This window comes from Capricornis sumatraensis, chromosome 20 (assembly GCF_032405125.1).
Source record: "Capricornis sumatraensis isolate serow.1 chromosome 20, serow.2, whole genome shotgun sequence".
In the NCBI taxonomy this organism is placed as follows: domain Eukaryota; kingdom Metazoa; phylum Chordata; class Mammalia; order Artiodactyla; family Bovidae; genus Capricornis; species Capricornis sumatraensis.
The window spans coordinates 59,555,187-59,582,001 of NC_091088.1; the positions used below are offsets into that span (position 1 = coordinate 59,555,187).

At 56.2% G+C, this 26,815-nt stretch overlaps 2 protein-coding genes across 4 annotated transcripts in view; one reads left to right on the forward strand and one right to left on the reverse strand.

Moving 5' to 3' along the window:
* The window catches only part of SAE1 (SUMO1 activating enzyme subunit 1), a 60,633-nt gene extending 55,641 nt beyond the window's left edge, over positions 1 to 4,992 (forward strand). For 2 of the 3 annotated variants that reach the window (XM_068992337.1, XM_068992338.1), the window contains exons 8-9: positions 478 to 547; positions 4,092 to 4,308. In XM_068992337.1, coding sequence (XP_068848438.1) covers positions 478 to 547; positions 4,092 to 4,184 — 163 coding nt within the window. In that variant the 3' untranslated portion in view covers positions 4,185 to 4,308. Of the gene's footprint in view, positions 1 to 477; positions 548 to 4,091 lie in introns of all 3 variants that reach the window. The other variant, XM_068992336.1, reaches the window with a different exon arrangement.
* A 4,291-nt stretch (positions 4,993 to 9,283) lies between these two features.
* On the reverse strand, positions 9,284 to 16,809 carry BBC3 (BCL2 binding component 3). The gene is made up of 4 exons (XM_068992664.1): positions 16,759 to 16,809; positions 13,779 to 14,067; positions 12,153 to 12,343; positions 9,284 to 10,151 (listed from the first exon to the last, which is right to left on the reverse strand). Exons 2-4 carry the CDS (start codon positions 14,050 to 14,052, stop codon positions 10,035 to 10,037), a joined length of 582 nt encoding a protein of 193 aa, XP_068848765.1. The 5' UTR covers positions 14,053 to 14,067; positions 16,759 to 16,809; the 3' UTR covers positions 9,284 to 10,034.
* Between the last annotated feature and the right edge of the window lie 10,006 nt (positions 16,810 to 26,815).

The window sequence follows — 26,815 nt, forward strand, 5'->3', positions numbered from 1 at the left end:
GGTAGTGAAGACTTTTCTCTGCTCCCGTGCTTTAATTTCAGACCCCGACTTTCCCAAGCTGTCTGCATGTTAACACAGGCCTGCTCCTGACATTTGTCTGGGACTAGCATATCGAACCCATTGCCCATTGTGGGACAAAAGAGAATTGCGAGAATGTGACCGGGGCACCGAAACATCTGGTATTTGTAGGGCTTTATTTTTAGGATGCACAGATATAGTCTTATCCTTTAACTTCAAAAAAAAAGAAGTTGTGAAACAGTTCTTGCCTGCCAAGGTTCAGATGTCTTTCTCGCCACCTACTAACCTAGATCAGATTTACTTTTCACACCTAGATACCAGTATTAGCATTGCTTTCTGAATTGACTTCTCCTGGTGGGAGATGTTTTCATTCAGGCAAACCCACCACTGACCTCTCCCAGATGTCCACACCAGCCTTCCTGTTGCTCAGAGCTCCGTTTCACATGTCTTCTCTTTTAGGTACTGCTTCTCTGAGATGGCCCCCGTGTGTGCAGTGGTTGGAGGGATCCTGGCCCAGGAAATCGTGAAGGTAAAAAGTCCCTGTGGCATGGAAGACCATTGGCCTTCCGCGTTAGGACCTGGAACGTGCCGACAGAGAGAGCCCAGAGCTGTCTTAGAGAGCTGCCTGGTTTCTCAGACCCCACTCATCCTTGCCTCCTGACCTCCCTGTTCCCTTTCTCCCTCCCTTTTTCCACTTCATCCCCTTCTCTCCAGCCCATTCACGTGGGCCTTCAGCAAATGACCTTGGGAATGCCTACTTTGTGCTGATAAACCCAGAACTGGACACAGCACCCACGGGGTGCTGTCTGCCATCCCCTAACTGTACCAACCAGCTGTCTGGTGTTGTGACATTTGCCACAGATTCTGCTTCTCACAGCTCTGTGAAGTGGGCACTGTCCTGATTCACACTTAAGGGATGGATGCCGAGGCCCAAAGAAGGGCCTCCACAGCCTGTACAGCTCCCGTCTGCTCCACAGTGTCCCTCCACTCATGCCATGGCGTCAGAGTTCCCTCTCATGACTTCACACACCGTGGGCGAGTGTAGAGCAGGCGGGAGTCAGCACCAGAGGAGCCCTGAGTCCGGAGCCCACAGGCTCTGTCCAGGGTGCCCTGTGCCCACGTTAGGCAGGTGTCCTTCTTCCTCTCGGAAGGGGAGCTTTCACACAGGGTCATGTATTTAGTACCTAGCACGGCACTGTCAAGTCTCTTCTGGAACATTTGGGTTGTCAGAACTGTAGCATACCCCCCAGTATGTGTTCCTTTCTTGGGGGACTTCGATATTTTCCTAAAGTGATTAATTTGCCTTGTGCACATATGGACCAACTTCTCCTGCTTTGTCTTGGTTTCTGCAAACTTGCTTCAAAAACAGTTGACTCAGTTTGATGGTCCCACCATCTTCTTAAGGCTTTTTTTCCTCTCTCTCTCTTTTCTTCCCTGACCATTCTCTGGATCAGAGTCTTTCTCTAAATCTGACTCTGTGGCATAGGCAGTAGGAGGAGAGGAAGAGGAGAGGCATGCGCTGCCGTGTGCGGTCTCACTCCTGCTCCTGCCTACCCAGGCTGGTAGGAAGGCTCAGCTCAGGCCCCCAGTCTGGGGAGTCGCTAGTGGCTGCGGGAGGACTGTTGAGAAGGACCCTGAGACTGCCTGTAGAGAGCCTTGGCAGGAACGAGAACAGTGATGGGACAGCAAGGGCAGAGTGGGAGCCTATAATATGTGCCATACAATGATGAGAGCATAGATAACACTTGTTTCTTTTAAACGTAGTTTTCTCTAGGACTTTTTTTCTTTTTTTGACTATGCTGGGTCCTTGTTGCTGCCGGAGGGCTTTCTCTGGTTGCAGAGAGTGGGGGCTGCTCTCCAGTTATGGGGCACAGACTGCTCACTGCGGTGGCTTCTCTAGGACATGTGGGTTCTGTAGTTGGGGTGCATGGGCTTAATTGTTACTCTGTGCGTGGAATCTTCCCAGACCTGGGATCGAACGCGTGTCCTGTGCATTGGCAGGTCGACTCCCCACCACTAGACCATCAGGGAAGTCGCTAGGTAGCATTTGTTGAAAGCCCATTCTACACCCACTGCTTGGAGACCTTGTTCTCGACATGATAGACTCATTCGATCCTCACAACAGCGCGTGAGGTAGGAACCGCTGCGATCCCTGCCCTGAGATGCAGAGCAGCGGTAAAGCCGGGATTCAAGCTCATGGCGTCCGGCTTCTGGGCCCGTACTCTTCAGCAGTCGTCAGCAGGTCCCGGGTGCCCTCATCCTCAGCTCCACGCATCCCGCGGAGATGCTGCTCCCTGACTTTCTTGCGTGGGATGGAGGTGGTGGGCTGGGCGGGTGGTCTTCGCCCGCTGTGTGCAGGGGCGCCCCTCCCTCCTGCTGCCGGGGACAGCTGTGGCCCACATCTTGTTCCTGGTTGTCCCATAGCCAGAGCGCTCTGCATTCCTGCCTGCTGGCGTGTTTGGAATCTCCCCTCCCCCTTCGGGAAGCACGTTACCTCTGGCCCCATGTTCACCCCGTGCCCTGCTGTCTTGTCCCTGCCCCTCCCCCTCACTTAACACCAGTTCAGCTTCAGCCAGCTGGCGTTAAAGGCCTGCCATCTGAGGGCGGCAGACCTCCGCCCTCTCCCTGGTGGGGCCCTCTGACCACGGTAAAACGTAAACATCGGGAGATGTGGGCAGACGTACAAGTCTGTTCCCTTGGCATCATCTGTTTCCCTCCTTCCTTGTATCTTTCCAGACACCACACATTCTAGCCCCGTCCTCTGTCTCATCCTCCTTCCTTGGGTTTAATCATTCTTCGTTCTCTCTCACCGTTAGTGGGCAGACTCCCCGCCTACAGCGCTAGCGCTTAGAGTTGACAGCAGCAGCCTCACGAGGCTCCGTGTGAAAATGTGTTGTGTCATCTCCTGGAACATGGGTTCTTGCATCTGGGATCCACCTGTGTGCCCTTCCACCTGGCTGAGTGCCTGGGGGCCTCAGATATTGGGAAAGGACCTCCTGTTCAAGCAGTAGCAGCTCCCATTTATTGAGAATCTACTCTGTGGCCGGCATGTTACAAGCTGGATCGCATTTCATACTCACCAGGAACCCTAATAGGCTGAGGCCGTTTGTTTGGGTTTTTATATGCAAGCTCAGAGAAGCCACCCTCTCACACCAGGTCAACACCTCCTCTCCAGAAGAATAGTTCGTTCTGGAATAAGGACTTGGAATAGGTATAATCGTCTCTGTTTTACAGACGAGGACTGGGATTGGCGCTCAGTTCAAGGAGGAGAGGTTCAGGGGCCAGCTTTGTAAAGGCGGGCCTGCCTGAGGAGTGACTGCACAGAGCTCCTGGGCACCTTGACAGGTTGCAGTTTGCGTGGGTGATGTCCTCCTCTTTAAACAGTGACCCTTCTTGGGTTGAGAATGTCTTAGAAAACTCACTGTCACCTCTGGACCTTTCCCCGGTCCACACAGGTCACTCGTGGTCCAGCATGTAATCCCAGGGACTATCACTCACGAAACGATGACCATTTCCATGGCCAACTAGCATCTCCCAGGCCCTCTGGTTGCCCACCCTGGTGTGTCCCGTGGAGGGCCAGCAGCACTGCCTTCCCCTGGGAGTGTCGGTGTGTTTCCCCCGGTGACAGAGGCTGTGCTCTCAGATGGGTCAGGATGACCATTCACTGCCTTTCTCCGTGGAATATTCATCAGTAATTAGTACGCCCATTTGCCAGTGGTGCTTCTCCAAGTTAAGCATTGTTTTAGATATTGGAGGTAAAGCATGTCTCTTAATCCCCAGGATAAAACAGTTGTTGTTTTCATTTTACGCGGGGAACGTAAAGGTCTGAGAGGCTAAATGGTCTGCTCAAGGGCACACAGCTGGTAGGGGACAGAGTGCAGGGACAGGACAGTCACAGTTAGAACTGTTCCCTGACGTGGCCAGATAGCCCCTGGGGAGTAAAGTCAGCGTCTTTCGAGAACCACTCTCCATGTTGCTTTGAGAAGATCTCGGTTCAGGGGTCTGTTCTCTTTTCTCCCTCGTATCCCCTTTTAAGCACTTGAGCTGAACCTTCTTCTTGTTTCCCTCCGCAGGCCCTGTCTCAGCGGGACCCCCCTCACAACAACTTCTTCTTCTTCGATGGCATGAAGGGGAACGGGATTGTGGAGTGCCTGGGCCCCAACTGAACGCGAGACTCCGTGGCCCCGGAGATGCTGACTGCACAGTGCCCTTGTGCAATCGATCCCCTCCCCTCCCCTATGAAGGCTTCTCCAGGCGAGGGAAAAACCAAGCCACTGAACCAGTACCAACCATTTCCTGCAAGCCGCGAGGCTGTGCAGCACTGCTGCGCAAGGGCCTGGGTCCTGACAGTCTCCTCCCCGCCCCAGGCCTCCCAGCTCGCCTGCGCGGCCAGTTCCTGGACGTCTCCAGCCAGGAACCAGCACACTTGGTCGCCTAGGAGCCTCTCGCCACCTTCTTGTCCTCGGTCCCCACCTGATGTCACACAGCGAGCTCGCTGTGTGACATCAGGTGGGGAATAACACCCGGGGCCGTGAAACCACACAGCAGAACCACTGTTCCAAGTGTAGACAGGTGCCCTTAAGAGAGGCAAAACCATGGCAGGTGGAGTGTGTCTCCACCAATGGTTGAAGCTCTGAGAAACAACAGGTGCCATCTGATGTGCTGTTCTTGAGTTTTAGTTTAGGATTAGTTGAGTTCCAGCCGGGATTTTGAAAGAGAGGAAGTATTACCAAATTCTCTTGGGAATTAGGGTGAGGCCTTGCCAGTGGAATATTAATGGGAAAGCTTGTTTGAAAAGGCAGATTCCTGGGCCCCACCCCTGGGAAGCCTGACTCTTTGGCTTTGAGGTGGGACGGGGGAGCCGGCCTGTCTTCCTGCAGAGCCCCTCACGGGTGCAGGCTGCTGCGCTGCAGGGCTGTGTGTTGGTCCTTCTTGTTACCCCCCTGAATCGCAGCTGTTTGTGTGTTTTTTATATTTTCTATATTTCTTTGGTTCTTCAAAAAGGAAGGATAGAAATAAAGTTATTTGCTTTAAGATTTGTTTTTCTTCCACGTGAGAAACTTCTTTCTCTGACAGGAAACAATGGATTGTTTAAACCTGAAGATGTATCCCTGGATGCTTGAACACAACACCAAGGCCCTTCCCTCTGTCACCATTCCTGCCACTGTTTTTCTGAGCAATGCAGCAAAAGTTAGCATGCTCATATTCTAAAGCACATAGAAGCTTGAGTCTTGTCAAATAATTCCGTTAAGTAGTGGCTGTTCGCAGTGACAGCAGTTGTAATGTAATAATAGTGGGAAAGGAGTAAAAGTGAGCAATGATCTCATAGCAGTTAAGTGAGACCGAAGTAACATGCCCCAAGTCCCACAGCTGGACGGGTCAGAGCGGTTGCTGGAGTGCCAAACGTATCTTGACTCAGCGACCCGAGCGTGCGTTCCACCTGGAATGCGTTCCTCACCCACAGTTGGCTTTCTCCCCATATTGAAATTGGCTGGTTAGAATGAATAAATCAGCTTCTCTATTTCAGCCCTGTTAATGTCAGTGAGAAAAGAAAAGCAGAGATCTCCTCTGGGAGGAGGGACTCAATTCTCCCCCTTCCTGGTTCTCTCTGCCCCTGCCTGAGGTGAGGCTAGGCTTTGTTTCTGGAGCAGCCCTTTTCTGGGCCCTGGTAGTGTTGAATCAGGGGATCCTTGGAAAAATCTCACAGGGTCTTGGAAAATCTGAGCTAATTACACCCTTTATTTTGCAATGTGGGGCCTTGGTCACAAGGGGGAGCAGATGGGTCTGGATGGATTAAAAACAAAACTGTCTTAGAATCTTCTCTGCAATTTTTCAAACTTTTCCACCTGTAATGGCAGAGACTGAGTGACCCCCAAAATGACCCCTTGGGAATCTGGAGGGTAGTGCTGGAAACTTCCAGCCCTGGACAAGAAAAAGGCTTAATTCTCCTTGCTTTCAGATTTCATATTTTTCTATATTACAAGTTTGTGTTATCTTAAGAATGGATTTCCCTAAGTCTCCAGGAAGTCCACGATGATTATCCTGTGGGTTCAAACACCTCAGGACATAACGCAGCCCACTTGAGAAGAGGGACCCTGTCTGTGAAGGTAACGTATGTTTGGTGGGGGAGGTGCTGAAGTTAGCAAATGATTCTGCCAGGCCTCTCCACTCCATACCCCACTTCTCTTGTCTCTGGTGTGCTTAATAACCAAACTTAGGTTCTCAGTGGTTGAACATTCTAGTGAACAGGTGCTACTCAAAAAAGCCTCCCTTGTCTTAAGAATCCACCTGCCAATGCAGATGACCTGGATTCGATCCCTGGTCCAGGAAGACCCTACATGCCACGGAGCAGCTATGCTGGAGCGCCACAACTGCTGAGCCCGAATTCTAGAGCCCCTGAGCCGCAACTGGAGGAAGCCCGTGCACAGCAACGAACACCCAGCGCAGCCAAAAATCTTAAACTTTTGGCCCCATCACAGCCTTACTTTCCATGATTTCCCTTTGCACTGCAGACCTTTTTTTTTTTTCAGTTTCTTGCATTTTACTGATAAGTATAAATATCCCATCTGTTGAGGTGTCCCTTTCTTGTCCCTGTACAGGTGGGGAAATGTAAGTTTATGTTTTAGTTGGCCAAGAGTGTAATAACAGCTGAAGTCCTCACACGACCCACTTGATACCTTTCAAAATAATTAGACTTCAGCTAAATTGCTTGAATCCTCACAGCAATCATGGGGGTAGATACTGTTGTACCCATATCACAGATAAGGCAACAGCCTCACCCACCCAAGTCTGGGGTAAATAGAGAAAAAAAAATTTTTTTCCCTTTTATTTCTGACTGTTCAAAGCAAAATGTACATGTCTAAGGACTTCCCTGCAGGGGGGCCTGGGTTTGAGCCCTAGTCAGGAAAATAAATTCTGCAAGCCGCAGCTAAGACCTGGCACAGCCAAGTAAATACATATTTTTTAAAAAGTTCATACTTGCGGGCATTTGTAAGGGGTGTTGGTATGCTCCGCATGACAACTACAGCATGAAATGATGGGGAGAAGAGGATGAGCGGGGCTGTGTGTGGGCAGAGCTCCTGCGCTGCAAGTGACGTGACAGTCCATAGATAACGAATAGGTAAGGATATGTTTGTGATCCCGAGAGCAGTACTCAGAAATGCTGATACACCTAAAGATACATTTAAAAGAATCCTTAGAAAGTATTCAAATAATCCAAGAGAAGGCAGGAGAGAGGAAACACAAAAACCTGATGAAGAGAAAATAAGAAAACAACCTAATCCAAACAGGTCAATAGTTCAATGAGGGGACTTCCCTGGGTGTCCAGCGGTCAGGACTCCCAGCTCCCGCTGGGCCTGGGTTCAATCCCTGCCTGGTTGGGGAACTAGGATCCCACAAGACTTGTGACACAACCAACAGGCCCTCCCCCCGCCCCGCAAAAAAAAAAAAAAAACACCTTAGGGCCTTGGGCCCCCTGTGTGTATGTAAGCATGAAGGAAATACAGAGAGGCACAAGATGAATACCCAGTACCTACCCACCATCGTTTCGCTACTTGCTGTTTCTGCTCACCATTATTTGCTATTTATTCATTGTGATAAATTTCAAGTTCATTCCAGTTCACTGCTGTGTGTTCTATTGTGTGACAGCAGACTTGATTTACCCTTCAAACTGACAGCTCTTGCTACTTAGATGGTGGCTTTGTGTCTTGCCAACACTTGGACACCTGTGCACGTCCCCTTTTTATTTCTGGCTGCGCTGAGTCTTCGTTGCTGCACAGGCTCTTTTCTATTTGTGGAGAGTTGGGGGCACCTTCCTAGTTGCGGTGCTTGGGCTTCTCTTGTGGAGCACGGACTCTAGGGTGTGCGGGCTTCAATTGCTGTGGCACGTGAGCTCCAGAGCACGGGCTTAGTAGTTGAGGCGCACGGGCTTAGTTGCTCGGTGACATGTGAGATCCTCCCAGATCAGGGGATCGAAGCCGCGTCTCCTGCACTAGCAGGTGGGTTCCTTACTGACACAACAGGAAAGCCCCAAACATCCACTTGTGAAGGAGACACCCCGGAAGGCACTTTTGCCACAGGCCGGTACATCCTCAGCTTGACAAGCTTTTGCCAAATTCTTGTCCAAAATGATGGTTTGCGTTTCCATTTCCCTCAGCCTTCCCTTTGAGAAGAGCCACTTTTGGGGAATGCCCTGCTGGTCCACTGGTTAGGACGCTGCTCTTCCACTGCAGCAGGTGCACATTAGATCCCTGGTGGGGAAACAAAGGTCCACGTGCACCACACACACCCCGCCAAAAAAAACCATTTTCTCTGAACTGCCCCTTTACTAGGATACCCAGGGGAAGGAGCAAGGCTGGGGTCTGAGCCTGTCTGTGGAAGATGCCACAGGAGAAACCTTTGGCCCATTACCCTGTTTTCCAGAAGATAGTAGTAGAAGCGCCCCTTCTTATATTTTCCTTTTTCCACTTTGCTCTTGGGATCTTAGTTCCCCTGACCAGAAATGGAACTCGGGCCCCCTGCAGTGGAAGTGAGGCATCCTAACCACTGGCCCACCAGGGAAATCTCTCCCCTTCTTGTATTAATTCAACACAGGGTTTTAACGCTAGGTTAGAGGATGTTTGGGCTTCCCAAGTGGCACTAGTAGTGAAGAACCTGCCTGCCAGTGCCCACCAGGTCTATTTCAGGACTGACACGTTCCCCGGGACTCCTCATGGTGGGACTTCTGAGTAAGTTAAAGGTCATTCACTCATTCTGTGAATCTTGAGCCCCCTGATGTTTTCTCCAATAAGAATAAAGTGAGAAGGTCTCCCAACAGCCCTGTCTTTGCAGGGCTTAGCTTTTAGTGGGAGCCCAGGAGGGGTGCATGAAGGTTGGGCTCCCACAATGGCTCAGAGCCATCTTTTAACCAGAGCAACAGACACCCCAGGGTGCTCCAGGCAACGCCCGGCCACCTCCTCCCAGACGAGCGTCACAGGCTGGGCCCAGGCCCCACCGCGGGGAAGGACAGCTGACAAGAGTATCCACTGTTCCAATCTGATTTTATTGAAAAGGAAACATACAAAAATCATGTACAAAAAAAATTAACCAAACATGTACAGAAAATTCATTCCGGTATCTACAGCAGCGCATATACAGTATTTTACAGGCTGGGCCATCCCTCCCCACTCCCAGACTCCTCCCTCTTCTGAGATTTCCCCCCCTCCCTGACTCCCCGTCTCCCCCCAGCGCTTCGCCCTGGGGACTAAGGCTGGGGCGGCTTCCGCCAAAATATCCCACCCCCCAAATGAATGCCAGTGGTCACGCGTGCTCTCTCTAAACCTATGCAATGGGATTGATGGGGGGGGAGCGGGGGGTGGTCTCGGGCAGAGCACAGGATTCACAGTCTGGGCCCCTCCTGGCCACCCCCAGATGAAGGTGAGGCGGGCATGCCCACCACCCGCCGGCTGGCTCAGGGAAGATGGCTGGGCGCTGGGCCGGGGCACCCGTCAGGACGCACCCCACTCTCTGGCTCCAGGAGGCTAGTGGTCACGTTTGGCTCATTTGCTCTTCATGGGCCCCCTCCCCGGGAGGAGGGGGGGAAGCACCAGGGGCCTGAGGCCAGGCCCAAAGTGAAGGAGCGCTGGGGGGAGAGACCCCCGCCCCCCAGTGTCACCGCTGCAGCTGGAATGGGCAGCCAGCACCAGCAGCCTTTCCTGAGATGGTGGTGGGCGGCAGAGGGGGGCAGCTCAGGCCCTGCCCCCTCGGTCCCCGCCGCCTTCAGACGCCAAGTCCGTCAGCCCTCTCTCCCCTGGCCCCTCAGCCAGGGGCCCAGGAGTCCACGTCTCCATCAGTGCTCCCCGGGGCTAGGCCGGGGCTGGGTCGGGAGTGGCTGCCCTGGCCCACCCCTGGGTCGGGCAGGGCTGTAGTCCAGTATGCTACATGGTGCAGAAAGAGTCCCCCGCGCTGGCCAGGGCATCAGGAGTTGGGAGGGTCCTGCCCCCCCGGGTCCCCGACATCCACCGGGCGGGTACAGGCACCTAATTGGGCTCCACCTCGGGGGCTCCGCGGCCTCCGGGGAAGGGCAGGAGTCCCAAGATGAGATTGTACAGGACCCTCCAGGGCGAGGGGCGGTGTCGTTGCCGCTCCTCTTGTCTCTGGGGAAAGGGAGCAGACAGGAAGTTAGAAGGGCTAGAGATGGACGGGTGGGGCGCACAAGGGGGTCAGGCTGAAGGGCAGCAAGGCGGAAGGCACAGACCCTCCACCAACCTGCTCAGGGCGGTACTGTTATCATTCATTGGGTCATCTCCTGGCCTGGAAGAGACTAGGAGGGACAGGATGTGGACGAGGCCCTCAGCATAGGGCCCGTAGGTATCAGCTCTGATCTCCTAGTCCCTGGTCTCCAGATGAAGACAGTCACCCGACCAAAGTCACCTGGGCTTGAGGGGTAGGCTGGACCGCAGCCCACCTGCCCTCCCATTGAAAGCTGATGAGACACACAGAAGGGAGCATAGAGCCCCCCTGTCTCAGCGATTCTAGAATACTCTGTGCAAGAACTGGGAACTATTCAATGCTGAAGCTGTACAGAAATGTTTGGGCCAAGCAAACCCCCAGCCCCTTCCCGAGTGGCAGGATGAAGGCTGGGGGCAGCCTCTGGGACTGTCACAGTTCCACAATGCTAGAAAAGTGGGAACGAAGGAAGCTAGATACAAGAAAAGGTTGCCCTTCAATGAAAATCAACAATACTCAATACTTATGGAGAGCTACCGTTCTCTCCACTCTGTGCTGAGTGCAGGCCTAGGTCCTGTGCCAAAGAACTAATCCCATCCCCACCAGATGGCAAGAAGAAACCCATTTTACAGATGTGAACAAGAAGGTCAGATCAACCATGCTAATGATCTTCATGGGTGCCTGGGGGTGGGCTGCCTGGTACCATATTTGCCTCTGCCTCAGTTCCCACCAAATTTTCCAGCCAGGAGAAGGTGACCAAGGGGGCATATGAGATTGGCAGAAATGCCACCATCCCACTATGGAGTGCCACTTGGCACAGTCATCTTGCTGAGCAAGCCAACTATTATTTATCAAGGCTAGGGGCTGGCAGACCACCCAGGTATCTACTGTGGAGACATGTGTGTGCCTGGAGATACGCATTTTTTGGGAGAGCTAAAAGAACAATAGAATTAAATTACATTTAAAAATTTGAGACACTTCTGGAATATCCTAAATACCCACCAATGAGAAAATGAAGACAATACTACATGGTGATCCGACAGAATGCTATGCTATGTTGCAGTGAAAATGAATGAACTGAACTCCCTTGTCCGTGGCTGTATCTCAAGCAAAACACTGAGGGGGTGGGAGCAGCTTTGAGAACACACCAGATCACGTTTAAGTCTGAAACGCCTCGCAATCCCAAGTATTGTTTGTGGCCTGGTGAATGTGTTGTAAAAGAGTCAACACCTGCAGACCAATGGGACAAGCCAATCTGTGAGGCTTCCTTTGAAAGCGGGGAGGGGAAGAGGGTCAAGGGGCTTCGCAACATCCGGTTTTTGTTTTTTTCCCTCGAATAAGCAAGCAGTATGGCTGTAATGTTCAGGTTGGACAGAGCTGGGTGGTGGGCGCCCCGTGTCTGTTATTCTCCGTTCCACCGCCTTAGGCTTCAAGTATCTGGTAGTGATGAGAGGCCTGGCTGAGGGCCCCGGGGGCGGGGCCTCCTGAGGGGCGGAGCTCCAGGCCCCGCCCCCAGCCCCCCGGGAAGCTGGGTGGCGCGCCGCCGCCGCCGCCGCCGCCGCCGCCGCCGCGCGGGTGGGTGGGAGGGGCGGGCGCGGCCGCGCCGCCGCTGCTGACTCATCGGCTATAAATAGCCCGGGATATATGAGCCGCTCCACCGAGCGCCGCCCTCAGTCCCCACGGCCGCGGGCCCCGGGCGCGCAGCGGCGCTCGCGGACGCTCCGGCCCCGGCCGTCAAGCCGGGCCGTGCCGGCTACAGCGCGGGTCCTACGGCGGCGGCTCGGCGACCACGCCGCCCCTCCCAGCTGCCTGTCCCCGGCGCGACCCCGCCGCGCAGGGCAGCAGCTGCCGCACATCTGGCTGGGCCGCCGCAGCCCCCTCCCCGGCGGGAAGTCCCACCTGCCGTCTACCCCTCCCCCAGCACTCACCCGCCGCTCGTATAGCGCGTTGAGGTCGTCCGCCATCCGCCGCAGCTGGGCCCCGATCTCTCGGGCCCACTGCTCCTCCTCCCCCCGGACTCCCGGGGCCGCTTGGGTGGGTCCGCCCGCCAGGGCCCCCGGGGCGCTGGGCACTGGCGATTCCAGGTGCTGCTCCGCGGGCGAGAGTGAAGGCTGAGGACCTGGGAAAAGCCGGGGCTGGGGTCACACCCACCACCCCTCTAAGGCCCTGCAGTGGCCCGGAGGAGGGCCGGCTGGCTAGGACTTGCTTCTCCCTTTTCCCGTCGCCTGACTTCTCTTCGCCCCCCCACCTCATCTCGAGCGATGCCACTATGCCCTCTTAAGAGCTAGATTTCTTAGCTCCTACTTCCCGGGGGAGAAAAAAAGTGCTGGGGAGGCCTTCCTGGGCTCACCTGTCTAGCAGCCAGCTACCACCCCACTCCCCGTGTTAGTCTGGAAGTGCTTCCTCTTATCCTACCGAAGTTGTTTGTTGATGTTTAGGTCGCTCAGTCGTGTCCGACTCTTTTTGCGACCCCATGGACCATGGCCGGCCAGGCTCCTTCCAAAACGATTGCCAAATTTTGACTGCTCTACTCAACCGACAGGGAAACTGAGGCTCCCCCTAGGAATGGGGCCCAAGGTCACACAGGGATACGGTGACTGACTACACCCCGAGTCACAAGCCTCGGGTCTCCTGGCCTCTAGTGTCCAACCACAGTGAGGCCACACCCCCGGATATGGCAAAGGCCTGGAAACCCAGAAGGCCGGCCTGTGGCCCCCTGTGAGCCTGGAGGCTAGGATGCGGGACGTCCCCACGCACTTTCTGAGTTCCTCTGACGACTCTTCCTCCCTCTGTCACGCCGGGTCCTGGCCTAAGGGATCCCTGAGAACTAACCTCAGGGCCTCAGTTTCCATGCCTGTCATTCTGGTCTAGGAACCGGGTCTCCTCCAGCCTCCGCTGGCCAGGGAATTCTGCCCTCTCCTGACCTCTCCAGGTTCCGGGGACAGGTGGGGAGGGACGCGGAGAAAACCTCTCCCTTGCCACCGAGCGGGCCGGCCGGGCACCACGGAGTTAACAGCCCAGCAGGCAGGGGACCTTTAACCCTTCCCTCCCCAAGACCCGGCCCCCCTACCCTTTCCCCCAGACAATGGCCCCTCCCCCTCCTTCCTCCTCTCGGACTGCAGAGAGGGCGGGCCCTGGCCAAAGAGATGCAGATAAAGGCACCAGGCCACCCTCGACCCCTCCCCGAAGTCCTGAAGTGACAGTCCCCTCTGCCCACACTCTTTCCAGCTGCAGTCCTCAAGGGGCTCCCGGGGACCCAGACCTGGGGAGGGTGGGGGGCTGGAAAACAGCTGTTGCCCCGGGCCCGGAAAAGGCCTTGGGCTGCAGCTCGCGGACTGCAGTCCGATTCCAGGAGGGACTTCCCAGTCGGCCTCCCCCCACCCCCCAGCCTCCCACTCCGTCTTCCTGCTTCTTGCAACACAAAGACCACACTGGCCACACCCTCCCCGTGGCCCGGCCGGCTCGCCACCTCCCCCGACTCGCTCCCCTTTCCCGGGTTCCTCGGGGTCTCTCTTCCCAGCTCCCGGCATCTCGGGTGCGGGGCAGGCACTCACCGTCGGATCGCGGGCCTCGGGGACGGCTGCGGGGACCCCCAGGCCAGCGGGGGGCCCCCAGGGCGGCAGTGACGGCGGGCGGGGCGGTGGGGGCGCAGAGGTAGGCGGCGGGCAGCAGGGCGGGGGCGGCGGGGGCAGCAGGCAGGCCGGGTTCGCAGAGGCCACAGGACACCGCCGAGGGCACCAGGCGGCTGAGCGGGAAGGGGCGCGGGCCGTCGCGGGCCAGGCCCTCTACGGGCTCTGGGGAGCTGCCCTCCTGGCGTGCTCGGGCCATGGCGCTCCCTGGGGCCTGCAGGACAGGGTAGATGGCACGCTCAGCAGCGGGGCAGTGCAGGGGGAGCCCCACGAGGTACCCACCCCACGCGGGGTACACAGGGTACCCCACTTCTGCCCGCAAGGCGGGCTGGGGCAGCCCACGAGGGTCCATGACACACAGAGCTGTGATGGAGGGGCCTGATGGCCCCTCACACAGCCCCTCCCCGGGCTGACCCCAGGCCCAGCCAACCCCAAACAAGGTGACCGGCACACAGGAGGGACCAGGGACAACATGGTGACTGGCACATAGAAGGGACCAAGGACAAGGAGGCACAGGACAGTTCTCACAGCAAGGACGGGCTCACGCAGGTCCCAGACTTGTGGGCCCGTCAGCAGTGTGTGTATAAGGGCTGAGAGCCCTCCAACACACACTCACCCAACCTGGGACTCACAAAGGGCCTGAGCTGGCAGGGTTAACTTTTGGAACACAGCGATGGGCACACACACACACACACACACACACACACACACACACGGAGGGCAGCCAGGCACTGCGATTGTTCCCACAACAAACACCAGGACTCAAACAGGACCAAGAGGGGGTGTATGTGGAGGGTATACAACGCACACAGGGCTCACGCAGGACTGGCCCGCCTGACCTCCCACCAGGCCTATTTGTACCCCAAAACACTGAGAAGGTCCCAGGACACACACACACACACAGACCACGGAATAGCTATCCACACACTGCATGCTGGCTGGTACACCCCAGCCCCTTCATCTCAAAAACACAGATACACAAAATTGTCAGGATGTCACCCACTGACCCGCTGTTAATATGCCCACAGAGCCACAGAGACTCACAATGCGGCCATCACAAGCACAGACAGAAACACACCAGCTAGGGCACTGTCCCTTCTCAGGCACACGTGCCCCTCCGCGTAATGCACCCGCAATAGATAAGACCTGCACCCCTCAGGACTCACACACATATCAACACAAAACAGACCTCCGTGGACACACAGGGACCCGTACAACTGCAACACACCCACTTGTCACCAACTCTCAGATCCCGGGACACATGTAAAGCAGGCACACATGTCATCAGATCTGGGTGAATTGCCACATGCCAGCAACAACACGGAGACGCAACAGCAGACATCAGCCCACCCTCCTCCCCGAACCTCCAAACACCATTACCAACTGTCAGCCCTGGACACACACGCACACACACACTACAGCTAATCCCACACTGGCCTGGCAGGGCGCACACCTAAAGCACCCTCAGAAAACACTGGTCTCACGTGACTGACATAAACACTACACACACGCAGCCCACATGACACACATGAGCCAGCCGATCACAGAGACAAGCCCCTCAGACTCAACACACACACTCTTTCTCTCTCTCTCTCTCACACACACACACACACACACACACACACACACGGGCTCAGACACATCCCTGTACAAGAGGCTGCCAGCAGCATCTACTGACTGTTCTACTCAGACCCCACAGAGCCTAGCTCCTCAATTCCCAGACGCGGATGCCAGACACACAAGCCAAACACAGACTGAGACAACCCCCCACCACACACACACACACACACACACACACACACACATACACACACGACGCAGAACTCACACAGACACCTGGACAGAAAAAAGACATCCGTAAACGCTGAGCTGAGCCAGATGCCCTGGAGATAGACACAGACACAGTCCACACAGACAAGACACACAAGCACTCGCAAACACAGCCCATCGGGCAAGACGCACACGTAAACACACAAACAGCTCACTCAGGCAACGCGCACACACTATAGCGCAAGCAGGCAACCGGGAGCCAGAGACTCACCCCCAAACAGCACACACAGACAACTCTCAGAGCACACACAAGTACACCACACAACAACAGAGCGCCCACCCCTCAGGCGCGGCAGCACGCACGGAGAAAACCCCTTCACACACACAGGGGGACGGCGCCGCACACCCCGCCGGGGCCACAACCCCAGCACGCCCCGGGACTGGCACAACCACTCCCTGCAGACCCCAGCACAAACTCGGAGCCAGACACGCGCACACACCCAGGCGAGACACCTGCAGATCCACCACCCCGCACACGCGCGCTCCCACGGCGGGCCCAGACGCCCCCTGCGCTGTCACGGTCCCCCCACCCCCCACGCCGCCGCCGCCACGTGCGCCCGCCCCGCCCGCCAGGCGAGCGCGGGGCCAATAACCGGCTGTTGCTGGGGCGCAGCCCCCGCCCGCAGGAGCCGCAGACTCCACGGCCCGCGAGCCGCCCCCTGTCGCCGCCCCCAGCGGGCGCGCGCCCGGGGTGTGGCCGCCCCTCCACGCCATCCCCCCCACCCCCACCCCCCGCCCCTCCGGGACTGCAGGGGCCGGGGCAGTCCGGGGCGACTTACTTCCCCGGGCCCGCACTGGCCGCCAGGGGGCGCTGCCGAGCCGGCACCCCATTGTTTGTAAACAAACCCGCCGGACCGCGGAGGCACCTGCGCTCTTGGACCCTCAATGCCTCCCGCCCAGGGACCCCAGCCTCGAGGAGGGTGGGGAGGGCAGGGAGAGAGGGGACCCCGGTGTGGGGACGAAGCGCGCCCTGCCCCCGCACTGTCTCTCCGAGTGCACTCCTGCCACCTCCTCCAGGGAGCCCACCCGGCCTGGCCAATCGCGGCTGGAGGGGACTCGGGGTGCGCACACTCACCCCGGGGGCATGAACACGCCGGAGGGGATGGTGATGGGGGGCGGGCGGCTTCCTTCAGGAGGGCGCGCCCGCCGAGCGCCGCTCGCTGAGGCTGCTGCCGCTCTAACTGCAGTGGCTGTTGCTGTTGCTGTTCCTGCCGCAGCTGCTCCTGGAACCGCAGGCGCGTTCGCGTCCTGGTCGCTGCTGCTGCTGCTGCTGCTGCTGCTGCTACTGTCGTTGTTGCTGCCGCCGCCGCTAGGCGCCCGCTCGCATGTGGCTCGCGCCGCGTCTCAGGCCGCCCGGCGGATCCCGGGCCCGCTCGGCGGCCGCCCCGCCCCGCCCCGCCCCGCCCCCGCCTGGCGGGTCCCACGCCCCGCCCCCGAGTGACGCCACGGCCGGGCCCGCCCGCCCGCCAGCCGCGGACAAGTCGGGACTTGCAGGCGAACGCCGCGCCCCCTACCTCGGCGCGGGGGGTTTCCCTGAAGCCGGGGGCGGGGCAAGGCTTGGGCCTGGGGGCGGAGGCGCGCCGATCGGCCGTCCAGACGGGCGGGACAGCTGGACACACACACACTGACACACTGACACACTGACTGGGACCCACAGACACACACCCTGAGACGTGTATGCAGGCTGACCGCCTGGCGCTCCAGGGTACATAATAAAGTCACGTGCTGTCAGGGCCATGGGGCCAAGCCCACTCGCAGACACGCCAGATACACTCCCTGGACAGGGGCGTGGACGCACAAACTCACGCACTGACGAGGCACTCACCCATTCAGGGACAAATACATACGTAACGTGACTTCCTAACAGTCTCACTGGGACGCAGTGTCACAGACACAGAAGTTGCACAAACACCCGCACTGCTGAGCACACCTAGGCTCACAAAGCAATCATGTTCACAAGCTCTGTTTAGGTACCCACAACACACACAGTGGAGGACCCACACAGACACCCACTAAGAGCTTGTCTTGTCGGTACACAGAAACTTCCTGATAGGCAGAGCAGGGCACACACACACACACACACACACACACGACACCTGTCACTGGGACACCTGGACACACTTGATCGGCAGTGTGTAGAAACACTACAGGGACACACCTCCAGCAGCTTACACACAAACACACCCCCAGCAACTCGTAGCTGACACATGAAAACTGCCAGAAATTGACCCTCCCGGACACAGATCAAGTCAGACATAAAAAGACAGACTCCCCCAACAAACAGTCACGAAGTCACACCTGTGACAGGTTCCTAACTGGCCCACTGCTGGGACACGCTCCAGAAGCATGTGCACCTGTCCGCACTCACCGCGAATCTGGTGGGGGACCCAGGGGGAGAAGAAAGCCCTGGGCAGCTGGCACGGGACATGCCCGGGCAACCTCTGCAGTGGCTCTCACCCGGGGTTTTCTGCCTTTCAGTTCCCTTTCCTTTCTCAGTCTCCCTTCGTCACTCCTTCCCCCACTCTGATGTGGTGACGCGAGGTGGTGTCGAAAGGCTCTGGGGCTCTGTCTCCCCTGCACCCTCCATTCCCTTTGCATCACCCCCCAAGCCGTACGGCGTCATCAGAGGGCAAGTGGCCTCTGAGTGCCCAGCAGAGAAAGGTTCTCAGGGGGTTGTCCAGGTTCTCAAGTTTGGCCAGATGCTTCTACTTCCCAAGAGCAGAGAATGCAGGTCTCATGTGTGATCTCCCTCCTTCAAATACTGGGGACCAGTTCACCCTCCCTCTCTGCTTCCTTTCCTTCGTTCGTTCAATCATTCATTCATTGACCTTTCCTTCCTTTCTTTCTTCCAATGTGTTTCTTTTTTTTTCAGTTTATTTATTTATTTTTATTTATTTTGGCTGTGCCACCCGGCTTGTGGGATCTTAGTTTCCTGACCCGGGATTACACCCGGGTCCTTGGCAGTGAAAACAGTGTAGTCCTAACCACTGGACCAGATCATCAGGGAATTCCCCTTCCAAACCGTGGGTCATGCCCCATGTGTGTGAACCATGCATTGTGAAATCACTGGTGTGGATCTTATTCTGAGTTCACTGAGATGTATTTACATACCATAACATTTACTCTTTTTATGTGTATAGTTTGGGGAGTTGGGACAAATGTACACTGTTGTACATCACCACATCCAGACTTGGACCCTGTCTGTCGCCCTCCGCAAGACTTCTCTTGTGCTCCCCCCTTTTTCATTTTTTGGTATTTTATTTATGTATTTATTTGACTGTGTAAGGTCTTAGTTGCGGCACACAGGATCTTTGATTGTGGCATGTGTGCCCTTTGTTGTGGCATGTGGGTTGCTGCAGGCAAACTCTTAGTTGCCACATGTGGGATCTAGTTCCCTGACCAAGGGTGGAATCCAGGTCCCCTGCATTGGGAGCACGGAGTCTTAGCCACTGGACCACCAGGGAAATCCCCCCTTGTGCCCCTTTATAGTCAGTCCCTTCTGCCTGCAAATTTAGTGGCTCTTGACCAGACTCAAAACAAAACAAAATGATATCATTTAAAAAATGTTGAAGTCAAAGGAAAATATTGTTTTTGTGAAAATTTGATTATAGCGGTTACATACCAAACCACAAAGAAAATGGATGTATTGCTGCCTATAGATCGAATTTAAAGGCATTTTAGAAATGCTGCTTTAGACATGTATTAAATGAGATCACACGTGGAAGTCAGTGAGTACAGTGTCTCATATGTGTGTGCATGTGTATATGCTCACAGGCATAAGTGCCTAATAAATGTTAACTCCAGGGAGGTTTCCAGGTGATGCTAGTGGTAAAGAATCCACCTGCCAATGCAGGTGATGTAAGAGACATGGGTTTGATCCCTGGGTTGGGAAGGTCCCCTGGAGGAGGTCATGGCAACCCACTCCAGTGTTCCTGCCTGGATAATCTTATGGAGGGAAGAACCTGGCAGGCTATGGTCCACAGGTTCACAAAGAATCAGACACGACTGAAGTGACTTAGCACGTGTGCACACACACTCTATCACTAGTGTAACTAATTATTGTCAATGTTTGCTCTGGGCCTGGCAGTGATGAATCAGGAGAAAGGCTCATGGACCAGCCTGGACTTCTTATCCACTGGCCAGTGCCCTAAAGCTGCCTCTTCTTGGGCTGGACACCAGGAAGTCAGATGTACTGGAATGTTCTTCTGAGAAGAAAATGAGGGTGAAGGAACTGGCTTGGTGAGTAAGGGTGGGAGAGGAGAAGGCCAAGAATCTACCAGGCCACAAGCAGTGGCACCAGTCAGGACCCTTCCCACAATCAGATCCTGTTCCAAATTCTGGTATCCTCTCACTCACCGGACCAGGGGTCTCAAACTCAAGACCATCATGAAATAAATGAGAGAAATGAGTCCAGTGTACGACAACAGGGCATGGTGGGGACTGTGGCTAAGTGGAAAAAGTATGTGTCTTCTGGAGGCCTACAAAGTCAAAATTGGAAAGTATATGAGTGGGCTTTCCTGGCGGTCCAGTGGTTAAGAATCTGTCTTGCAATGCAGGGGACACTGGTTCAATTCCTGGTCTGGGAAGATCCCACATGCTGCGGGGCAACTAAGCCTGTGCGCCACAACTACTGAGCTTGTACCCTAGAGCCTTGGAGCTGCAATTGCTGAAGCTCATGCGCATCGAGCCTGTGCTGGGCAACAAGAGAAGCCACTATAATGAGAAGCCTGAGCACGGAAACTAGTAGCTCCTCCTGCTCACCATAACTGGAGAAAGTCTGTACAGCAACAAAGACCCAGCACAGCCACAAATAAAAAAGTAAATAAAATTTAAAAACCCTATATGGGCAAAAAAAAAAAAAAAAATTATGACTGGCTGAAGGGCTGCCTTTTTGAGACCCGCATCCTAGGAGCCCAAGAAGGGATAAGTCCCAACCTCCACCTTCCAGACTAAATTTCCCCGCCACCACCACCCCAGCAGGTCTCCTGAGGGACCCAGGGACTCCCTCCTCTAATTTTCTGAAGAACCATTCCCTCCAACCCTGCCTCTGGTCGCTGCTCCCCTGGAGAGGGGACAGAGGGTTCTGAAGCTCTGAGGGGTCACCAATACCTTTGACAGAGGACGAGAAACAGGGGCAAATAGAGATACAGAGACAGGAAGACTCAGACCAAGGGAGTGGAGGGAGTCGGAAAGAGACCAGGTGGAGAGAAAATAAGAGGGGTCAGGGATGGGTTGGCTGAGGGTGGGGGAGGTCAGGCTTGGCAGAGAGCAAAGTTTTGCTTTTTGGCCCAGCGGCAGGCATGCAGGATCTTAGTCCCCAGACCAGGGATGGAACCCATGCCCCTGCAGTGGAGGCGCAGTCCTAACCACTGGACTGCCAGTGAAGTCCCTAGAGCAGTCTGTTCATCTCCTCTCTACTGACATGTGAGGTCGGATGAGTCTTTGTTGTGGGGACTGTCTGGTGCTTTGTAGGATATTTAGCATTCACCCTGACCTCTATCCCCTGGAGGCCAGTAGCAGCCCCTCCCTTTGTGACAATCAAAAATGTCTGCCAAAATAAAAAAAATGTCTGCAAACACGGCTTAATATCACCCACAGGCATGCTAAGTTGCTTCAGTCGTGTCCGATTCTTTGAGACCGTTTGGACTGTAGCCCACCAGGCTCTTCTGTCCATGGGATTCTCCAGGCATGAATACTGAAGTGGGTTGCCATGCCCTCCTCCAGCGGATCTTCCCGACCCAGGGACTGAACCCTCATCTCTTACATCTGCTTCACTGGCAGGCAGGTTCTTTACCGCTAGTGTCACATAGGAATCACCTGGGGGAGGCAAAAATCACTCCAGGTTGAGAACCGCTGGCTAAAAGAAAGTCACCAGAATCTCCATAACTGAGGCCCATTCCCCTTTCCCCCAAGAATGCACAGAATTTCACCAAGGAGCTGATGCTCTGTGGACTTGATGGCCTGACCTAGAATCCCCAGCTCTGCCATCTTTGGGCTGTGTGACCCTGGGCAAGTGGTCGCATCTCTGTTCCTCGATTAATTTCCTCACCTGTGAGTTGGGACAGCACAGGTCCCTAGTCAGAGGATTCTTCTGAGTAAGAAGGTCAGTAAAAATAAAGCACTGGGCTCTAACAGGTCCTTCACACATCATTTCTCTGTGTGGGGGAGCTATTGATTCTCTGAGAATCCAGAGAAGGTCTTCCAGCTAAGACCCTCAGGTTGGGGCAGGGGTTTCAAGTCCGGCCTGTGGGCCAGCCATTAGTGTGTTTCACTGGCTGGCACAGTTTCTCATTTTGAATATTTTCTTTATTTGGCTGCACTGGGTCTTTAGGTATAGCATGTGAGACCTAGCACCCCGACCAGACCAGGGATAGAACCTGGGCTTCCTGCCTTGGGAGTGCAGAGTCAGCCACTGAGCCACCCGGGAGGTCCCTCATTTGGACTATTAATGCCTCTCAAAGGGACAGTCAACACAGTGAAGATATACACCATCCAGATTTTGGAGCCAGGCTGCCTAGGTTCAAACGATGACCTTGAGGAAGTAGCTTCCTCCTTCTGCGCCTCAGTTTCCCCACGTGTACAAAGACGATCGCCATAGGACCCCAACTTCAATGTGAAGATTAATCAATGAGTTCCGGTTTGTAACGCAGGTAGGACAGTATCGTATCGGGCAGTGCTGGGCTCCATGTGAAGTGCTGGGTGAAGAAAAACAACGTCCCGGCTAGTTTACTGCGGACCCGCAACCTGCCCCGGTATCTTGAAGGCCGTTCCAGGGAAGTAGATTTCTCAGCACCGAAGAGGGAGTTGGAAAGGACTTAACTTTTCAGAGCAGGCTGTGAGTCCTGGCTTTCCGCGATGGGGAGGGGGGCCTCCCGGGTCCCCTCGGTGCGGCCGGCCTCTCAGGCCCCGGGGCTGGACTGGAGCCGGGTGGGGGCTGGGCGGGGGCGCCGGTGTCCGCAGGGTCCGAGCGGCCGGCGCGTGTGAAGGTTACCGCTCCCCGGCGGGGCGGGGGCCGCGCGCTGTTGCTGGGGTCTGCGGGGCCTGCCCGCGCCCGCGCCCGCGCCCCCCCTCCTTCCCGGCCAGCCAGTGAGCGGTACCCGCCGCCGTTGCCAGGGGAAACTCGCCGCCCCGTTACCCAGCAACAAGCCTGGCCCAACCAGGCGCGAGGACCCCCCAGGCCCCGCCCGCCGCTGCCCACCGCGTGCCCAATGCCAGGCGGGCAGAGCCGGCCCGGCTCCCGGAGACGGCGAGCGCGCTCATTGGTCGCCGCCGCGCCTGCCCGCCCGCCCGCCCGCCCGGATCTTGGGGAGCCCTCGGCGCGGGGGGCGGGGAGGCGGGCCCCGGGGAGCTGCCGGGCTCGCTGCCTGCAAGCCTGCGGCCGGCTGGGGTGAGGCCCGGGCTGGGCACTGCCGCCCCCACCTCCCCGCCCCCCCGGCCCGCCCCGTAACTCGCACTCCCTGACGAGGATGGGCACTTGGGATGGGCTGGAAATAGGGGCCGCGCATCCCGTCGCTCCCCAGGACGGCACGCTGGAGTCGGCCTTGTGGAAACAGCTAGCAAGCCTCCCCTTCTCAGAGGGAGACCTGGGCATCCTGACTCCGCAAAGATAGGAGCTGGTTGTCTGCACATGCCCCCCCTCCCCCCACCTCAGACCCTCCCCAAACAGGATTTAGGCATCTTGACTTTAAAAAAAACAGGGGCTGGGGAATCTCTCCCAGAAAAAGATCCCATAAAAATAGGGGTCTCTCCTTCTCCCCAGAGGACTCAGGCATGCCCTGTCCTGTGACAACGAGCATATGAACCCCCCACCAAGGGATGCTAGTTTCCCAGTCCCTGGAAAGAAGCATTCAGGCTGCCCCCAGAGGGAACCCAGGCAGGTCGGCTTCTGAGAAAGTTAGAACTGAGCTCCCCACCCCCACAGGAAGCAGAGACTCTGGTCTTTGGGCCCTCAGGCAACGAGATGTCTCAGAGTCCGTGGGCATCCTGGCGCCTCACCATACTGATGCTGGGAGACCCCACAGATACACCAGTTACCAGACCCTCAGGTGTCCAGTTCATCCAGACTACCACCTACCCAGCCCCAAGGGGGTAGGCTGCGAGCTCGCCTCCCCTCCGAGTCATTTTCCCCAGGGTCTAGCTTGTTGATCTCCCAGGTCGCAGGCATCTGACCCCACAGCCACGCCCTCTGCTCCCTGGCACTCAACCTCCCCCCTCCCCCCACCACGCACATGCCGGGAACCCAGGAGTCGAAGCCCCAAGTGTCACAGAGCCTCCCCTCCTCCAGTCACCTGGCGAGGTGACCCAGCCCCTCACAGTGTGCAGGGGGTCCCTTCCAAGTCCTGGGGCCCTGGGATGCCCAGGACCCTAGGTCTGGTAGATCCTGGCTCCCAGTGCTTTTAGTTGGCCACCGGGGATCCGGGACCGCGAGCCTGCAGCCCCAAGGGACCCTGATGTGAGCGCCCAGGCTACTCCAGAGAGGCTCAGATTCCTCAGTCCTCACCCCCAGGAGACCCAGGCAGCCGAGCCCCCAGCTCCAGACGCGGGTTGAGTCCAGGTGCGGCCCGCCCCTACCCTGGTACCTGGGGTGTGGGGGGGTGGAGTCGAGGATTACTCAGCCTCCAGAATGAGGCGATGACATCATCCTGGGGGGGGGTGACTAATGGCCGCGCTGGGGGGGGCGGGGAAGTTTACCCGGTAACAGCGGCTGCCGCACGGCCCCGCCCCCGGGGAAGGGCCAGGAGAGGGAGGCATAAGCACACACACACACACACACACACACGCACACACACGCACATAAGCACACATACATACACAAGCCCACTTAGCATTTCCCCTCCCCCCAAGCATCCCACATCACACACATCCTATTGGGGCAAGGGCAGGGATGAGTGCGTGTGTGAGACTGTGTGTGTGTGTGACTGCGTGGTTTGTGTCCTGGAGAGTTCCCTGTCAGTCTGCTGGGCTACTGTGCTGCGTGTCCAGGGGTTGACTTATCTGAGCTGTGTTTGTGTAAAGTTGTGGTGTGGGACTGTGTCAGTGTACTGTCCTGTATCAGCTGATGGTGTGTGTCACAGGGATGATGTTGTGTGATGGCATTTGTCCCACGGGGTGGCTCTGACTCTGCGATTGTGTGTCAGTGTGCTATTTGTATGATATTTGGGCATGCTGTGTGTGAGTGTGATGGTGTATCTGTGTGTTTGTGTTCATGTGCTGTTTTGTGCAACTTCCTGGTGTGCATAGATGAGGTGATGTATGTCCCTGTGGTTGTGTTTGTGTGACAGTGGGATTGGATATGCATTGGAGTGCTGTTGTGCATTAGCAGAAATGTTTGTGGACATGCTGTGGTTGTATGCAACGGTGCAACTGTGTGGTTGCATCACTATGATTGTGTCTGCAATGCTGTGTGATCCTGGAATTGTGTGTGTGTACCATCATCGTTGTAAGTGTGTGTGCACAAAACTTCACATCCTTGGGATTATCTAGGCCACTCTGTGCCTCAGTGGAATTGTAAGATTTTGTGTGGTACGTTGTGTGTCACTGTGATAGTGTGTGCCTGAGTGCTTTGCTGCGTGTCAAGGGGAAAATGTGCGTGCCTGTCACTGCTAATGTGTGTTTGGACAACGCTGTGTATAGCAGGATACACTTGTCATTGTATTGGAAATGTTGTGAGTCTGTGGGATTGTGTGTTACTGAGTGTATGTACATCAGTGCAGTGCTGTGTGTCCTTCTGATTATGTGTGTTGTTGTGATTGTGTTTGTCAGTGTGATGTGTGTCCATGAGACTGTGCCTTTGTTAATAAGGTTGTGTGTCTGTGCAGTCTTGTGTCACTGTGATTGAATGAGTCATTGTTGTGATTGTGTGTATCACTGCGATAATGTATGTGCCATGACCACTGGCATTGTGTGTGCCACTTATATTGTGTGTTCTAGGGTCTAAGACGTGCAGAATACATGGGTCTGGGCAACACTGGGTTTCAGTGTGGTTGTGTGTTAGGGTAATGTTGTGTGTCATGGTGATTGTGGATCTCGGCAGTGCTGTGTGTCCCGGAACTGCGACTGTGTCCCTGAGATTTTGTGCGTCTGCGATGCTGTGTGTCTCTGCGTGTTCCTGGGGCCGTGTGTGTACGACACGATGTGTGTCGCTGCGATCGTGTGCGTATGGGGGGCAGGCGATGCTGCATGTCCCTGGGACAGGGTAAGTGTGTGAGCCACTGTGATTGTGTGGCCACGTGCTTCGCTGGGTGTCGGGGGAAGGTGCATCTCCAGGCCTCCTGCCCGAGAACAGCGACGCTGCTCTCTGATTGGCTGCGGCCTCGCCAGTGAGAAGCTTCCGAATCCTGCGGTAACTTGGTAACTCGTAACTCGGCCGCCGCCGCCGCCACCGTGGGGATGAGGGGGTAGGGAGGGGCCCCGCCTATATCCCGCAGGGCTCACCCCTACAGGCGACCCTAACCCCGAGTGCCCCTCCCGGATCGCCCTCACCCCACCGCTCCCCAAACTCACCTCGATCTCCGCAGCCCTGACTCCATCTCCCTCTCCTTCCCCATCTCGGCCACTCGCTAGGACTCTCTCCACTTCTGTCGTCCCCGCTTGTTTCTCCCTATGTGTGTGTCCTCGTTTGCCTCTTTCTCTTTTTGTCTCTGTCTCCCGCCTCCCACCTCTGTCTCTCCTTTATCTCTCTCTCTCCCCAACTCTCTCTTCCTGTCTCTGTCCCTCCTGAGACTTTCTCGGGCTCTCTCTGTCTCCCCCTCCTCTGCCTCAGTCTCCCCATCTTTGCGTCTTCCCACGTCTTGGCTCTGCCTCCCTCCCTTCCCCGTCCCCTTTCTCTCTCACTCCCACAGTCAAGCTCAGAATTCACTTTTCATTCTGCGGAGGCAGCCCGGGGACCGACCATTCGCTACTTCACCCTCGCCCCTCCCCGCAAACCCAGGCTTCAGCCAGCAGGCCCCACGCAGGGCAGACTTCAGGAAGGACTTCCCTCCCTGGTTCAGCACTGGAGTTTTATCGCTCGGGCCAGCCGGAGCCCCGGAGGCCCCGTGGCTTCCGGAGGCGCCCGGGCGGGATGAGCTCACTGCAAGTTGGCTTGGATTTCATCAGCTTCCTCCACCGGAGTTGCCCCCGTTCCTCATCCC